Genomic DNA, 18,479 nt, shown 5'->3' on the forward strand with positions numbered 1-18,479 from the left:
CCTTCTCAGATAGTGCAAAATGACAAGGCATTTAAGTTTTCTTTCTCCTTTTTGTTTGTTTGTTCACGGTGCTATGAAAAATGAATTTTATTTTGGGGATTTCTGTCCTTTGTAGGTATTTTGGAAATATTCGCTGTGTCTCAGGGGATAGTGGGAATACGCGGAGTTTTCAGCAACAAATTTTTAGCCATGTCGAAAAAAGGAAAACTGCATGCAAGTGTAAGTACCATCTTCGAAACGTGCATTTCCAATATGTATGTTGAAATGTTTCAGTGGGAAATATACACTGCTACAGCATCATCTGCTCTGAAGTTTGATTATGCAAACTCGACAGGAATAATATGGTATCTTCCTTCGACCTGAAATAGCCATTCCAGGCCTAGATAATTTGACCTGTAGGCTAGATATAGCAACTAACTAGAGATTCAAGGACTACTCCAATCTCATCATTTCCCCAAAATTTCAGAAGTAAGGAAGGGTTAGGGTTGTACTTCTGTAAAGGTAGGTGGGGGTGACCTTGGGAGACAGGCGGAAGAATTCTACACTGGTCAACTGGCCGGCATGTTCTCAGTTCACAGAAGGAGAGCAGGGTGTGTCAACTACTCGGAATCGACGTTCCTTGGTTTTCAAGAGAGTAAAAGGAGAGGAGAAAAAGTAAGGTGCCAGATTAGAAACTGAGAGACGGTGTTGTGATTCAGTGTCAGCCTGTGGTTCTGGCAGCTGGGTCTGATGATTCTGAAGAGGAGGAGGAGGAGGGGTTTGGAGGGCCTTTGGTGTCAGAGGGAGGTTCTGATGCACTGCAGGACTCTCAGCCTGGCCCCTCCCGTCTTGTTCCTCATCAGACTCAGCTGTGTGAGCACGAGGTATTGGAAGAAGAAGATTCACAGCTGGCTCTGTTCAGGGATGCTAGGAGCAGGAGGCAATCTAGCAGAACAGAGCAGAGGAAGGCAATGAGGCAACTCGGGAGAAGGCAGTGAGAAGCCACGCCTTGAGATTGCTGATAAGGGGGGAAGGTGTGGGAGGTGCTGGTTGCTGAAGGCAACCATTTGAAGAGCTTCTGCTAGAGTCCTGGTCTGTTAATTCCTGCTTAACTCTTGTCTGAACTTTTTGTTTAACTCTTGTTTGAACTTTTCGTTTAACTCTTGTTTGAACTTTTGATTTCTTTGTCAATAAATTTGGTTGGGTTTTTTCCAGCCTGTTAACTATAAAAAAGGGTTGTCCCTGACATTCAAACAGGGCCAGTTGTAGGCTGGAACAGAACAGACGGTGAGATCTAGTCCTGGTTTAGGCATGAAGCCAACAGGGTGAGCTTCATTCTCTTTCAGTCCTATGAAGGAGGCAATGGCAACCCACCTCTGAAAAACTGTAGGGACTAGTCCAGGCACTTGCCATGAGTAAAACGAGAGGAGAGGAGAGGAAGAGGAGTAGGAGGAATAGGGAGGGAGAAAAGAAGGAAGGAAGGAAGGAAGGAAGGAAGGAAGGAAGGAAGGAAGGAAGGAAGGAAGGAAGGAAGGAAGGAAGGAAGGAAATACTTTCAGTGTTGCAAGATTCTATTAATCTAACCTTACAACCTTCCATCTAGATTTATTACAGTCTATTCTTGCAATCAATATTACAATTGTAAAAGACACAAAAAATGTCTTCAGGCATTGCTGGTTCCCTCGGCCAAGAAACGGAGATGAGCTCCATGCCCTAGAATTCGGACACAACTGGACAGGGGACTTTTATCTTTACTTATTCTTGCAATTCGATTTATCGTTGTGTGGCTCATCCAGACTACCTCAAAGGGCTAACGGTTTCTATAAAAAAAGTATCATCATAGCATTAGAATCCAGCCCTCCACCCGTTGTATGAATCAAAGCATCTCAGAGAGAGGCGGGGAGGGGAAGCCTTCTGCCTGCCTTGGTAACCAGGATTTGCTGATTGTCTGTAGTCCACCCCAGTGCAGCCCTGCCTTGTGCCTTGATCAGTTCCTCAGCTTTGCTAAAAGCAGTGCAGACTTTTGTACGTGCATCAAAGCCGCTGCTTCTGAGTCACACAAAGGGGCTGTTGTGCCGTGACAAAGAGATGCAGGGTGCTGTTTTGCTTTGTGGCTTGGTTTTGGAAAGGACTTTAATTGAAACCTTGAAGGTTTGGGTAGTTCTGCCTTCCTTGACTAGAACACAGCTGGAAGGGACCCTGGAGGTCTTCTAGTCCAGCCCCCTGCTCAAGCAGGAGAACCTACACCATCTCACACAGGTGATCGTCCAGTCTCTTCTTAAAAATCTCCAGTGATGGAGCGCCCACGATTTCTGGAGGCCAGCTGTTCCACTGGTTGATTGTTCTCACTGTCAGGAACTTTCTCCTTAATTCCAGGTTGCTTGTTTCTCGTCCTTCCCTCTGGTGCTTTGGTGAACAACCTGGCTCCTTCTGTCTTGTGGCAGCCCCTCAGATACTGGAATAATTTCCTTAATTGGTAACTGGTTCCACTGTGGAATTGATGTTCCTGTTAGAACATTCATTTGGATACTGTACCAGAATTTGCTGTCTAGTTACATAGGACCAAGAACCAGCTTGGTGTAGTGGTTAAGACATCAGACTAGCAACTGGGCAACTGCGAGTTCTAGTCTGACCTTGGGCACAAAGCCAGCTGGGTGACCTAATGGGCCAGTCACTTTCTCTCAGCCTTATGAAGGAGGCAAGGTAAACCACTTCTGAAAAATCTTGCCAAGAAAACCACAGGGTCTTGTGCAGGGGGTCTTGAAAATCTGACAGAATTGAGCAGAGGGAAAAACTAAACTAAACACGTTAAAATGTCTCCTGACTTTTGAGATATAAGAATCTCACATTGAGAGATTTCACTGTACTCCACCACCACGGAGATCCTTTATCAGAATTATTATCAGAATAACAGAGTTGGAAAGGATCTTTGAGGTCATCTAGTCCAACCCCCTGCACAAGCAGGAGATCCTATACAATTTCAGACAAGTGGATGTCCAATCTCTTCTTAAAAATCTCCAGTGTTGGAGAACCCGCAACTTCTGGAGGCAAGTTGTTCCACTGATTAATTCTTCTCACTCTCAGGAAATTTCTCCTTAGTTCTGTGTTGGATCTGTCTTTCTCAAATGAGCTTTCATTTTATCTTCTCCCTTCAAGTGCTTTGGAGAACAGGTTGACCCCTTCTTCTTTGGGGCAGCCCCTTAGATATTGGCACACTTGCTATCATGTCACTCCTTCTTTTCCTCCAACAAGACATACCCAGTTTCCTGCAACTTTTCTTTTAGATCTGTTTGTCTGAAGAGATTGTTTGTCAATCAAGAGGTTGTTGATCTTTGCAAAAGTCCCCGTTGGGTCAGGTAGCATCCATATCTTTCCTTAGGTCGGAGAGCTTTCCCCAATTCATTTATGACCAAGTTATCATTGTCAGGTAAGCAAGCTATGACCTCAACACCTTTGCTTTTCAAGAGTTGTAGTATGCAGTGGTTAGAATGCAGTATTGGAGGCTGACTCTGTCCACAGCCTGGAGTTCAATCCTGACAGGGCTCAAGGTTGACTCAGCCTTCCATCCTTCCAAGTTTGGTAAAATGAGGACCCAGTTTGTTGGGGGCAATATGCTGACTCTGGAAATCGCTCAAAGAGCACCATAAAACACTGTGGAGTGATATATATAAGTCTATTACTAACTGCTAAGTGCTTTTCAACTGCCTTGCCTTCTCCATTTAGCCGGATGGATGCCTTTTGGAACAAGTTAGTGTGAAGGCACCCAGCACCCCAAAAAGAATGCCCTTTTTGCTCTTGAAGAGATTGGATAAGTTCCTTTTAGTTGAAAGAATTCTCTCATAGACCTCTCCACTGAGTATTTTGTCCCCAAACTTTGCCCCCCCTTTTTTTTGCTAAATGACTCAGCATTTTTTAAAAAATAGTCCTAGTACCTTTGAAGGTAAAGCTTGGTGTAAGATGGGGCTTTGTATAAGATGGGACTACCTGAATAGGATCTGCCTTTATCGACACAAATGAATTCTTTGTAAGCTTGTGATAATTCTTCACCAGCCAGTGGTACGGAAGGCCCCCAAATGCAGAAAGCTTGGTTGCTCCTCCCAGATAACTTGAAATTACTTTAATATTTCATGTTAAAGCCATGTCTTGCCGTTTAGTGACAGCTAAAATTAAATTAACCCCCTCCTTGTTTTCGAGCCAGACACGATGTTACAGATGGAGCCAAATGAAGAGGGGTTATTCTGGAAAGGATGTGACCTGCGAGTCTTCCTTCAAATCAGTGCAAGAAATTAGCTGAAACCGGAGCCAAACGTCTAAAGATTACTGGGCTAAATAATGCTGATAATGTAAAAACAGCATCTGCTCTTCGTTCTTGCTTTGGCAAGATGGATGGACTAATGAGTTTGAGGAGCGCCTCATCGGAGCTGTGCCTGTCACTCATAGGAAGTCTTTGTTATCAAGGATTAGAAGATTGCTAGCCAAGTGCAAAATAACATTCAGTTCTGTGGTTTTTGGAAGGAGGGCGGAAATTCTATAGGCTCCTTTCCGTGGCTACATTTCAGGCATCCACCGAAGGGGTGGTTTAATTAAATTATAAAGCAGTTTGTCTGAAGGAAGCTGGATTCGGAAGCAAGAAGGGTTCTGCCAATTCTGAGCTCCTGACACAGATGGCTTCATATCTCTCTCTCTCTCACACACACACGCACACGCACGCACACACACATGCACACACATGCAATCTGTATGTTTCCGATGGAAAGCTCCTGCAACGTGACAGGAGAGAAACCCCGTTGCTTTCAATGGACTTTACTTCTTAGTAAACATGCAAATGGTAGGACCTAACCAGGCTTGGCTCATCTCAGCAAAACCAAGCAAAGTTGCCTCTGAGTTTGGTGGGAGGGCTTCGGGCTGGACTGGAGAGTTGAAAATCCATCCTAAGAAAAAGGAAGCCCCCGCTTGTGTTGTTTTTCTAAAATAAAATAAAAAATAAAAAGTCCCACAGATGTGTTCGTGAAGTCTCCAGAAGCTGAGCTGTGTTAGAAGAATCTTCCATTTTAAAAAATGAGCAGCAACGATTCTCGACCTTGGGCGCTTGAAGCTACGTGGACTTCCTCAGCCAGCTATCTTCCCAGGCCATATAGGTTCAAGCACCCAAGGTTGAGGAACGATGATGTGTAGGTAACAGGTAAAGGTTTCCTTGTCAGTTGTGCCTGATTCTAGGGTGTGGTGCTTATTTCTGTTTCTTGGCCAAGGGAGCCAGCATTGTCCGAAGACAATTTCCATGGTCATGTGGCCAGCATGGATATACACCAGGGGTAGGCCACCTTGGCTCTTTTATGACTCGTGGACTTCAACTCCCAGAATTCCTGAGCCAGCATGGCTCAGCTTAGAAACTCTCCCTTTCCCCTCAGCATGGCTGGCTCAGGAATTCTGGGAGTTGAAGTCCACGAGTCATAAAAGAGCCAAGGTGGCCTACCCCTGATATACACCAAAGGCACATAGACCGCTGTAACTTTCCCACCGAAGTGGTACCTATTAATCTACTCCCATTTGCATGCTTTCGAACTGCTAGGTGGGCAGGAACTGGAGCAAGGAAACTGGGCTGTTAGCTTTCTAGCTTTAACCGCTGAGTCATCGCGCCCCCTTATATAGGATATACATGTAGGATTTTATATATGCTATATATACCCTTATATAGTATATTATACCCTTACATAGGATGTATAGGATTGGGCTATTTTTATTTATTTTATTTTTATTTTTATTACATTTATATCCCGCCCTTCTCCGAAGACTCAGGGCGGCTTACAAGCTTAGCAGTAGCCTTCATTCTATGTATATGCCTGCTTGTTAGGGCTTTCACACACACCCCAAGCGGCATTTTTACAAAGTCAGCTTATTGCCCCCAACAATCTGGGTCCTCATTTTACCTACCTCGGAAGGATGGAAGGCCGAGTCAACCTTGAGCCTGGTGGGACTCGAACCTGCACTAATTGCAGGCAGCTGGTGTTACTTAAGGAGGCATCAGCCCACTGCTCCACCAAGGCTCTTCCTCTTCCTGTTCAAATCAATTTTCAAGGTTCTAATATATGCCAAGGTTATAAAATCAATATTACTTGCAGTAGCAGCAAACCATTTTTGACAAAGGGGAAAAAGGATCCCCTTGTTTTAAATGGGTGTTGTTTAGAATGGATAAACTGAAAAGAGGGATTTCTTTGCTCCCCATGTCTAAAAGAGCCTTGGTGGAGCAGTGGGCTAATGCCTCCTTAAGTAACACCAGCTGCCTGCAATTAGTGCAGGTTCGAGTCCCACCAGGCTCAAGGTTGACTCAGCCTTCCATCCTTCCGAGGTAGGTAAAATGAGGACCCAGATTGTTGGGGGCAATTAAGCTGACTTTGTAATAATGCCGCTTGGGGTGTGTGTGAAAACCCTAACAAGCAGGCATATACATAGAATGAAGGCTACTGCTAATCTTGTAAGCCGCCCTGAGTCTTCGGAGAAGGGCGGGATATAAATGTAATAAAAATAAAATAAAATAAAAAAATAATCTTTGTGATTTTTTTTCTCTTTTGCTACGGAAGCTCTTAGGAAGAAGGAAAGACATTTAAGGCAATGCAGCTAAACCAGATCCAACGGCTACCATTAATCTCCATTCTTTCCCAGGCCCAGATTACTCCAGGAACAAGGAATTGTTTCCGGTTTCATCTTTCAATCGGCAGAAGGTTAACCACGTGACAGATAAACACGCACGCAGGCTCAAAAGAATAAACAGGAAAGCAACTTTCTTGAGGCAGGAAAGAGTATAGAGTGACAGGTCAGCTGGACTGGCCTAAACATGTGACTTTATAGAATGTACATCTGTCATACAAATTAAGAGGCTGGGGGGAAAGTATGCTTACCATACCTAGTCATTACAAAATCAATTAAAGCTTTGATTGCAGACCGGTCTGCTCTTTCTCCTCCTCCCTTTCCTTCGCCTTCTAAAAAAAGAAACCAAACTCCGAATGCAATCTTTGATGCAGGCCAATTTCCTTGATTCATGTACCATGAAAGGTGACTTTGTATTCAACGTTCCTTGCGCATCCGCCTTATCTATGGGTTCCGTACAATCTCTGGATGATGTATTTCTTTTGTGACTTTCCCGTTGTTTTTTTTCCTACCACGTCCCTCCAATCCTTTTTCCTAACTAAAGAGAATCAGTTCAGGAAGGAAAGAGGGAAGAGCTGCATAGTTTAGATCAGACTTCTCCAACCTTTTCCAGCTTTGCAGGCTGGGCGGGACGAGGTGGGGTAGGGGGAAGAAGGGATGTTTCTGCACAAGGGGCGGGCAAGCACCCTTGCCTGCGCTTTTGAATTTAATTTTGAATTTTATTGAATTTATATACCGCCCTTTCCCGAAGGACTCAGGGCGGTTTACAGGGTATATAAAAACATCGATACAAAAATTAAGACCCATTTAAAAAGATTAGACTAAGTCCCTGCAACATGTAAAACCCCAGTTAAAACCCCAATTAAAACTCAGCCTGAGCCGGAAAGCTCAAAGACCCAGGTCTTCAGGTCTCGGCGGAATGATCGAAGGTCGGGGGCAGTCCTAAGCTCCACGGGCAGCTGGCTCCAGAGGGCAGGCGCCCCAACAGAGAAGGCCCTCCCCCTGGGTGTCATCCGCCGGCTGCTTGGGCAATTGGAGATGTGTATGCACTCGCCTGCCACTTCTGTGGCCCAGTTCTGAAGGGCTCAAGGCCTGGGTACCCCTGGTTTAGATCAGTGGCGTAGCGTGGGTTGTCAGCACCCGGGGCAAGGCAAGTAATTTGTGCCCGCCGCCCCCTCGCTCTCGCACCGCACCGCACGCCTGGCACCCCCCTGGCGTAAGAAGAATCGAGCCTCCCGCGATCTCCCGTCCCCCCCCACCCCCCTGAAATTCTCGCCCGCTTTCACAGACTTGTTCCTTTACACCGGCTGCAAGTACCAGGAGCCAAAGGCAGCCTCTCCGAAAGCCTCACACCCAAAGACGCAGGCACGCCCACACCGAGGAACGCCGCCGCTGGCGAGGCTCGCAGACGCCGCCGCTGCCGTTCTTTCTTTCTCGTTTGCGGGAGCGCGCGGCGGCGTGCGCATACAGAGGCGTATATAGACCCAGGGAGCCGCCGAGCCTTCCCCCACCCGGAGAGAGAAGCGTTTCTGTGTTGGCGCAGGCACAGATACCCCTCGCTCGCGAGCAGCCTTGCCCTAGCCCGCCGGTCGCGCCCCCCCAGATGTTGCGCCCGGTGCGGCCGGCCCCCCCTGCACCCCCCACGCTACGCCACTGGTTTAGATCCCACCCTTGTAGAAAAACATCCCGGGAGGGAGATGGCAATGAAGAAGAAAGTAGTACGGTAAAAATGTAAAAATAAAAGTAAAAGTTTTTCCCTATCCGGTGTTTATCTCCATTTGCTAACCCAGGGAGCCAGCATTGTCATAAGACACTTCTGTGATCATGTGGCTGGCATGATTATACACCAAGGTACACAGCATTATGTTACTTTCCCACTGATGTGGTACCTATTTACCTGCTTGCATTTGCATGCTTTCGAACTGCTAAGTCGGCAGGAGCTGGGGCTGTCACGTTTCCAACTGACAAACCCAACCGAGCAAGCACTATCGAGACGATCTGATCTCTTAATGCAAACGTTTATGGAGTACATCATCTTGGCACAAATGAAGCAAAATCAGCCCTGGTTAATTCCCACGCAAACCACTATAATTAAGTTATAGAATTCTCCCTCCCCCTATTACTGCAGGTCACATGGTCCAATCGAATCCCAAATTATTGTTATGAGGAAGTGTCTTTGTGGGTTTGCAAACACCTGCTGAAACGTCCTTGGTTCACACGGGCTGACCTCTTGTTGTCTGGAGCCTGCATTCCATTTCCCCCTCTCCTCCCCGCTAGTGCATTGGCAAGCTGAGAAGAAGTAATGGTGGCAGTCTCATGTGCGTGCTTCGAGTTTGACAGGGACAAGAATGGGAGCTCACCCCATCGTGTGATGTTTGGGTCTTGAACTGGCAACCTTTCGGTTGGCAAGCCCTGTAATGTATTGGGCTTTGTCTTGCCAAGGGATTATCACGTGGGTTAATTGCTGGAAGGTTGCTCAAGCAGGGAAGCTGGCTAATGGCTCCCAGCTCCTCAGATAACCCATCTTCAGCGCCGCCATTGGCTGCCTCTAGGGTGGCAATAGGTTGCTTTAAACCTATTGGCCGCCGCCTAGAGGCCAGGGTATAAATTGCTGCATTTGCAGCCCTGTTTCTCAGTTCAGTTCCTGCAAGCAAATAAACAATGATCTTTGCTGAACTCACTCGCCTCCTCTCGTCATTGAAGCAACGAACTCAGTATCTAACAAGCCCAATGTTTTAACTGCTAGGCCACCACATCCCACTAAATATGGTACAATAAATTATATATACATAAAAATAGATGGGTCTGGAGTTGAGATATGTTAATGGAGGAAAAGGAAGGGTTGATTGGAGAAAATCAAGAAGGAATGTGTCTCACATTAGGAATGAATTTTAAGCAGCTGTGTGTTCAGTACAAAAATGAAACAGGTGTGGGATAAATGGAGGTGGAGGAAGAAGGTCACAATGGATGACTTCCCCTTGGAGAAGTGAAGAAAGAGCTTGAAGGACAAAGAAATAAGGACATTATAAGCAGTATATAAAATTATATATGCTTCTATATCAAAGACTTGAGATGGTAGAAGAGACTACAAGTGAGTTTGTGTAGAAACACCTGATAAGGAGCAAAGTTCCTGAATGGAGCAGGGACTCTGTACTCCTCCAGATGTGATTGAACTACATTTCCCAGAATGCCTTATCTCTAAAAATGTGGGTGGGATTTGCAGCTGAGCAACATCTGACCTTTCCCATCTCTTACCAAAGGATTGCAGCAGTTTGATTTTCTTCAACCTGATCCTGTTCATGAGTTCCGTAAAGTCCCAGCATTTGTGTGTGAGTGTGTGTGTTGTTGCTGTTGTTCTTATAGAATTTTGGAAGTTGGGATGTGAAAAGCTTGAAGATCGTGAGTGTAGGACTGGATTATAAAAATATGTTGCAGTCTTCTGAATAGGAACAAACTCTACCAGCACTTCTAATTTGAGGGCCCTCTTGGGAGAACCGGAGATAGAAACATCACCACAAACATTATCCCCTTGTGTCACTTGGGTGGGATTGGAGATCTCCTATGTACAGTCTCATGTGTGACATGTAAGCGGGTGGACTTAACCATGAAATAATAAACACAACTGGCATAACTTTTGGTAAGGAAGGATCTGGTTTAGATGCTGATGCAATGGTGGGATTCAAATATGTGAGCAACCTGTTCTCTGTGTGGATGCCGTTTCCGGAAGTTCATTCTGGGCTTGGGCAACAAAAAATTAGCTACCAGTTCTGCCGAAGTGGTGCGAACATAAAAGAGCAAAATTTACTGAGGCATTTTCTAATGCACTCTTCTTTCCTTGCGGGATGGCAAAGGCAGCGGAGCAAAATTAATGTCCCGGGAGACAAAAGAACGGCTCTTCTGTTTGACAGGGATCTTGGCAGAAAACACAGGTTTTGCTTCAATAGCTGTAGATAATAGCTGTAGGTAACTCCACATCACTGCTCTTGCATCTTTGTGTAGTAGTACAAATGGCGAGACAAAGATTAGAGGGAAAACCGGACCTCCATAGCAGATGTTTGCAGGATTGGGTGCAGCCTTTATTAATTTCAGAGCCGGTGGATCACCAGAGTAGAATTACATTAGAAATTCCAGCAATGTGTTTTTTCTGGAAGCTACGTCTAGAAGAGGTCTCCAACATCTGGGCAATCCTCATCCATAAGATAATAAAAGAGGTGGCATTTTGTTGCAGCCTAGACTTATTCTTCCTGTGTAACAGAGGTGAATTATTTTGAGCTTCGGAATAATTCTTTTTAGTTTATTCTATTGTATTTCATTTTTGACAATCCCAGGATCTGCTGTGATTGCAGTGCTGAGTTTCAGCAACGTGACTGCTGAAAATTGACAGCATGGGTTTCTGCTCTTGTTGAGGTGGGGAAACGATACAGGTAGTATTACAACAAGCTTACAACAATCCATTTAGTGATGGTTTGAAGTTACAGCAATGCTAAAAAAAAAGTGACTTATGACCGTTTCTCACACTTACAGCATCCCCATGGTCATGTGATCCAGATTTGGATGCTTGACAACGGACTCTTGTTTAGAATCATGTGATCACCTTTTGAGACCTTCTGACAAGCAAGATTTATGGGGGAACGAGGCTCAGTTAGCAACCGTGTTACTGTATTAACAGCAGTGGCGATTCATTTAACATCTGTTGCAAGACAGGTTGTAAAATGGGGCAAAACTCACTTAGCCACCATCTCGCTCAGCAACATAAACATTGGGCTCAGTTGTGGTCGTAAGTGGGAGGACTGCCTGGACTTCTAGTTTCTGCTTTTTAATTGATTGCACAGTTTTCATCCTAAATTGCTTATTAGGTGGTTGTATGCTGCTGGCAGCTGACAGATTGAAGTGACCTAAAATCCCACACGGACAAAAAGTGCATTCCTCTTGGCTGTCTTCCAGGATGTAATGTTGACTCTCTTACTATAAACCTTCCAGAATAGAATAGAATAGAATGGAATGGAATGGAATGGAATGGAATGGAATGGAATGGAATAGAATAGAATAGAATAGAATAGAATAGAATAGAATAGAATAGAATAGAATAGAATAGAATAGAATAGAATAGAATAGAATAGAATAACAGAGTTGGAAGGGACCTTGGAGGTCTTCTAGTCCAGCCCCCTGCTCAAGCAGGAAGACCCATACCATCTCAGACAGGTAATTGTCCAGTCTCTTCTTAAAAATTTCCAGTGATGGAGCGCCCACGATTTCTGGAGGCAAGCTGTTCCACCGGTTGATTGTCCTCACTGTCAGGAAGTTTCTCCTTAATTCCAGGTTGCTTCTTCTCCTTGACCAGTTTCCAACCATCGTTTCTCGTCCTTCCCTCTGGTGCTCTGGTGAACAACTTGGTCCCCTTTGCCTTGTGGCAGCCCCTCAGATACTGCAATACTGCTATCATGTCTCCCCTATTTGTTCTTTTCTTTAGACTGGCCCAACCCAAGTTCCGCAGCCGTTCTTCGTATGTTTTGGTCTCCAGGCTTTTGATCATCTTAGTAGCTCTTCTCTGATTTTTTCCCAGACTCTCAACATCTTTTTTGTGATATGGTGACCAAAACTGGCTGCAGTATTCAAGATGTGGGCTTACTAGGGTTTGGTGAAGCGGTACTAATACTAATACTAGACCAGAGAGGAAACATGAGCATCTGAACTAATTCTACTTTATTGTAAGCTACATGAATAGGATCTTGCAGTTCTGAAAATACCATCTCCCGCTATCTCTTTTTACAGTCTGATAAGTGAAGGAATTTCCTTTTTTTACTTTCTTTCAATGCCCTTTTTGTGGCTGCAGGCTCCCCCTGCCCTTATCTGATCATTCCCTAGGCAGCCTTTCTCCTCCTCTGCCAAGGTCATTCCCACATACCACCACAATTATCTCCTCTACAATCATAGCATTTCTTGGTGGTCTTTTCTCCCATGCTAACCAAATCCAACCCTGCATAGTTTTCTGAAGATGGGCCAAGGATGGCCCAGTGCACCTGCTTGCTAGGATTTGCTGAAATGACACAAAAACGAAAGGAAAGGCACATTTAATAAGGTGAAACATAAGACAAAGTTTTAAATGGAGGCTTAGAAACTATTTCTGATTTATTGCTAGAGATCCCTTATCTTTTGGGTATTTATGTTTCTGGTGAGTCTGCAAGAATGGAAAGATCAGAATTCCACCTCCTTCTAGGCCTATTTCGGCTTCCAAGGAATTCTTCATTTTCTCTTCTGACAATACACTTCCACTGCCCAGCTGAGTTCGTAACTCTGCAATTCAATTTTTTCCTCCAGTGCCACTGAGAGAAAGGTTATCTCAGTCCATCCAGTAGCCGAAATGAGGAAGCCATGGCTGCACTCTTTGTTTTCTCGACCATAGCCCACCTAGTCTTCCCGGAAACTTCTATTAAACTTGTATTAATTACAATGCCTTGGTAAGGCCACACTTGGAATACTGCATCCAGTTTTGGTCACCACGATGTAAAAAAAAAATGTTGAGACTCTAGAAAGAGTGCAGAGAAGAGCAACAAAACATATAAGGAATGGTGGCTGGAATTGGGTATGTGTAGTTTAATGAAGAGAAGGGCGAGGGGGGCCATGATAGCAGCATTCCAATATCTCAGGGGCTGCCCCAGAGAAGAGGGAGTCAAGCTATTCTCCAAAGCACCTGAAGGCAGGACAAGAAGCAACGGATGGAAACTAACCAAAGAGAGAAGCAACCTAGAACTAAGGAGAAACTTCCTGACAGTTAGAACAATTAACCAGTGGAACAACCTGCCTCCAGAAGCGGTGAATGCACCAACAACTGGAAGTTTTTAAGAAGAGACTGGACATGTCTGAAATGGTATAAGGCAGGGGTGGGCAACCTTGGCTCTTTTATGACTCGTGGACTTCAACTCCCAGAATTCCTGAGCTAGCATGTCTGGCTCAGGAATTCTGGGAGTTGAAGTCCATGAGTCAGAAAAGTGCCAAGGTTGCCTACCTCTGGTATAGGGTCACCTTCCTGAGCAGGGGGTTGGACTAGATGACCTCCAAGGTCCCTTCCAACTTTATTATTGTTATTGTTATTGTTATTGTTATTGTTATTGTTATTGTTATTGTTATTGTTATTGTTATTGTTATTGTTATTGTTATTGTTATTGTTATTGTTATTCACAGCTTCAGCCCTCTAGGTTTGTGTTAATTTGCCTCCGACTAACTTCCCAAGACTACTTCGCAGGCAAATTAACACAATCCTGGAGGGCTGAAGCTGTGAGTTAATACACGTTTCTGGGAAGACTAGGTGGGCTATGGTCAAGTTCTCTAGGGCTTAGACAGTCCAAAAATAAAATAAAATATGAGCGTTCCTGAGAAAGAGGGGCAGGAAAAGTTTGCCAGGAGACCATCCTCCATGAGAAAAGGGGAGAAGAGGACCAGTTTTGTTGACAGTTTCTCTCGCCACGATTTCCCCCTCTTCTGTATGGTAAGGATTAGACCTTTGACTTCAGTCACCCTTCCCATTCGCCCAAATTGAAGGAGGCCTGTTGACAGATGAGAGACATGCTTCCTTTCCAAAACAAACTTAGGGCCTTTGGGAGGTAATCATGTGAAATTGTCTTCTGAAATTTAGAGTGGATCAAGTCAGCAAGAGGAATTCATTGCCCTGCAAGCAGATCGTCTTTCAGCTTCTTGCTGTTATTCCTAGATACATAGCTCCATCTTCTTGGAAAAGGAATTCAGTTAGCCAACCAGCATGGGGAAGGATACGAAAAGAGAAATTTGGAAGCGCTTCCTCAAAACCGCTCTTTCCTATTCTCTCCAGCGACACGCGGGTAGAGATGAAAGTGAGGTTGATGTGGAAAAATTGATCAGTCGAGGGCATTCATTACCGAAATAAACAGCTTGTGTTATTGTTTAGAATCATAACGTCACTTTACCAGGTCAAGGAAATGAATGTGTATCTGTGACTGACCATCCAGATGTAGAACTACAATTCCTGAACTATAATTCCCAGTCAGATGAGAGTTTACTTAAGCAGCATCTGGAGGTTCACAGCTTTTCCATCTCTGGGGGTAGTCCAAGGTCACTGGGTGGTCATCCTATTCAAATTAAGGTCTGGACTGGGGTGGGGGGTTACATTCAGTCCTCCAGACCACTAGAACCTCGCTTTTCCATTCGTAATTAGTCACAGTAAATTTAAGTGATCTTATGATGTAATGGTATGTAGGAATTACCTTGGGAGATAGGAGAAAAAGCCACAGACTGGACAACCAGTGTGTAAGATAGTCCATAGCAAGAGAGGAAGGAGCATGGGGAGATTTCAAGATGACCCTCCCTATTTTTTCATAGAGTAAATGGCAAGGAGGAGAGAAATACAAGAATCTTGCAAGATTCTGTCAATACTGTATAAACTTACAATGAAGATAGACCTAGTACTCCTGGGTTTTATTTCTTATGTGAACCACCTCGCAGGGCCAACAAATAATTGGAACTTACCAATAAAGATTTAGATGCAAGATATAGATTAATTTGTTGAATGTGGTTTTTAGAAAAGACTAGAGTAGAGTAGAGTAGAATAGAATAGAATAGAATAGAATAGAATAGAATAGAATAGAATAGAATAGAATAGAATAGAATAGAATAGAATAGAATAGGAGCTGGAAGAGAGCCTGGAGGTCTTCTAGTCCAGCCCCCTGCCCAAGCAGGAGAGCCTACACCATCCCAGACAAGTGATTGTCCAGCCTTAAAAATCTCCAGTGATGGAGCACCCACGACTTCTGGAGGCAAGCTGTTCCACTGGTTAATTGTCCTCACTGTCAGGAAGTTTCTCCTTAATTCCAGGTTGCTTCTCTCCTTGATCAGTTTCCAACCATTGTTTCTTGTCCTTCCCTCTGGTGCTCTGGTGAACAACCTGACTTGGAAATACATCAGCAACTTGTGGTCTGATATACTATATATGTGTTATGAAGAGAAGTAAACCTCTTTACTACACCGATCTCACCATCTTTAAGGATAGTCCCATGCAAAGCACAGTAGGGTAGTCAAGCCAAGATGTCATTGATAGGTAGGCCATCTATCCATCTATCCATAATAAGATACTTAAAACCAATCATCAAGCATGTCCCGTGTCTCCTAAGCAACAGTATGCTTGCAGAAATAGTATTTTTTGTTCTTATCAATGCTTTGATTAATGATTATATCATAGCAGTTAGTTCTTTCATTAGCTCATTACTATAATCCACTGTAAGGTAAAGGTAAAGGTTCCCCCGCACATGCGTGCTAGTCGTTTCCGACTCTAGGGGCCGGTGCTCATCTCCGTTTCAAAGCCGAAGAGTCAGCGCTTGTCCGAGGACGTCTCCGTGGTCATGTGGCTGGCATGACTAGACGCCAAAGGCGCACGGAACGCTGTTACCTTCCCACTGTAGTGGTCCCTATTTTTCTACTTGCATTTTTACGTGCTTTCGAACTGCTAGGTTGGCAGAAGCTGGGACGAGTAACAGGCGCTCACTCTGCTACGCGGCACTCGGAATTCGACCCGCCAAACTGCTGACCTTCTGATTGACAAGCTCAGCGTCCTAACCCACTGAGCCACCGCGTCCCCATATAATCCACTGTACTTACATACATATTAAAATTATTTTTACTGAGGATTTGATTATCTATATGTATCTTTTGCTCAACTGGATGAAGTTTTTTGTTAATTTTCTTGCTAGTTATATTTCTCAACTTCCAAAGCTGTTCTGAACCTAATGAAAAACTTAGTAAAAATAACCAAGTCTAGATAAGCAAGAGATAATGAAGTACAAAATATATGGATTTTAAATTAAGACAATTATGAGGAATTGCTTTTATTTATTGATTTATTAATCACATTTATACACCACCCATCTCACTACAGGTGGTCCTCGACTTACGACCACAATTGAGCCCAACTTTTCCGTTGCTATGCAAGACATTTGTTCAGTGAGTTTTGCCCCTTTTTACAATCTTTCTTGCCATAGGCATTAAGTGTAATTGTTAAATTAGCAACACGGTGATTAAGAGAATCTGGCTTCCCCATTGACTTTGTCAGAAGGTTTCAAAACGTGATCACACATAATCCTGGGACAGTGCAACCGTCATAAATATGAGTCAGTTGATAGGCATCTGAATTTTGATCACATGACTACGGGGATGCTGCAATGGTCATATGTGTGAAAAATGGTCATAAATCACTTTTTACAATGCCATTGTAACTTTGAACAGTCACTAAACAAATCGTTGTAAAACGAGGTCTACCTAATCCTTTTTTTTGTTTTTAGCTTCATAAAGCAAAACAGAAGAAAAGAAGATATCAGGTTTGGTTATTTGACTTCCAAAGTTGGGAAGGGGATGCTCTGGAAGTGCCACTAACATTAGATGAAAGAAAGTAGGGGGACCTTGTAATGTATTGGGCCTTGTTTTGCTGAGTGTAACACGTGGGGTTTGAATGCTGGACAGTTGCTTAAGCAGGGAGCTGGCTAACGGCTCCCAGCTCCTCAGACAACCTGTCTCCAGCGCTGGCATTGGCTGCCTCTAGGGCGGCAATAGGTTGTTTTAAACCTATTGGCCGCCACCTAGAGGCCAGGGTATAAATAGCTGCACTCGCAGCCCTGTTCTCAGTTCAATTCCTGCAAGCAAATAAAGAATGTTCCTGACTGAACTCACTCACCTCGTCTCTTCTCTCAAGCAACAAACCCAGTACACAACAGACCTGTAATGAGATTTAACGCTAATGCAAATTAATTTCTTTTTTGTCAATTCCTGCTTTTTTTTTCCAGGCCAAATTCACCGATGACTGCAAGTTCAGGGAGAGGTTTCAAGAGAACAGCTATAACACCTACTCCTCAGCAGTCCACCAGACGGGGAAAACCGGAAGAGAGTGGTACGTGGCTTTGAACAAGAGAGGGAAAGCCAAGCGTGGGTGCAGCCCGCGAGTAAAACCCCAGCACGTCTCCACTCATTTCCTTCCACGGTTCAAACAAGCCGAACCTCCAGAGCTTTCTTTTACGGTAGCTGTCCCTGAGAAGAAGGTGGTTCTTCCAGCCAAGCCCAAAGTTCCTCAGAAGAAGCCCATCAAGTACAGACTCAAGTTTCGCTTTGGGTAGCAATTCCTTGTTCATTCTCAAATGAAGAAACAATCTTCTTTACTCAGGAACTGCCTCCAAGCAGCGTCATGGTGCAGAAAGACAGACCGTGATCTGTGATATACCTTCATCTCCATATTCGGATCTCATTTGAGGCCTAGCCTGCAAGTTGAATCACTTTGGGGGAGAGAGTTAAAAAAGAAAGAAAGACATGGAGTCCTTCGGCTATGCTAAGGAGGAAAGCACCAAAGGAATTCAGATTAAATTCCAGAAAGAAGCCTTAATTTCCCATCCCATTTCTTTCTGCTTTCCAGTCCTTGACCACGGATTGTCTTCTGCTGGCTTTAAATGGCTGAACTGCTGCGTGTAAAATAACTTTTCCGAGATGTGAAAGATTACCTCATACGTCGAGTCTATTCTCTCTCTCTCTTTTTATCAATTCTCTCTGGTTTTTAATTGCTTTATTTCTCTACTTTTTTTGTCTTGTAAGTTCAGGGAAAAGAGGTGAAGACGGTGGCTCGTGTCATGTTCTCTGCACGTGTGTGTTTGTCTGTCCCGTCGCTTTTTTCCCCCTGCACTTTTAAGAACATGTTTGAAAATACCTCAAATTACGATTATCAGTGGATTTGCTCAATGCATTCCTCTGGTGATCTAAATGTTTTAAGAAGTCAGAACTGTTGGAATCTGGTAAGGAGGAAAGGAAAATGTAATAAATTGACTGGGATGGAATGGTCTGATGTGAAATTA

At 44.2% G+C, this 18,479-nt stretch overlaps 1 protein-coding gene across 1 annotated transcript in view; it reads left to right on the plus strand.

The window, feature by feature from the left end:
* The window catches only part of FGF5 (fibroblast growth factor 5), a gene marked incomplete at both ends in the record, with an annotated part of 32,378 nt that extends 14,625 nt beyond the window's left edge, over positions 1 to 17,753 (plus strand). The window contains 2 exons of the mRNA XM_081332131.1: positions 116 to 219; positions 17,427 to 17,753. Of these exons, the coding sequence (XP_081188257.1) occupies positions 116 to 219; positions 17,427 to 17,753 (431 nt within the window). The remainder of the gene's footprint in view (positions 1 to 115; positions 220 to 17,426) is intronic.
* Between the last annotated feature and the right edge of the window lie 726 nt (positions 17,754 to 18,479).

This window comes from Vipera berus, assembly GCF_964194415.1.
Source record: "Vipera berus genome assembly, chromosome: 7".
Taxonomy (NCBI): Eukaryota; Metazoa; Chordata; class Lepidosauria; order Squamata; family Viperidae; genus Vipera; species Vipera berus.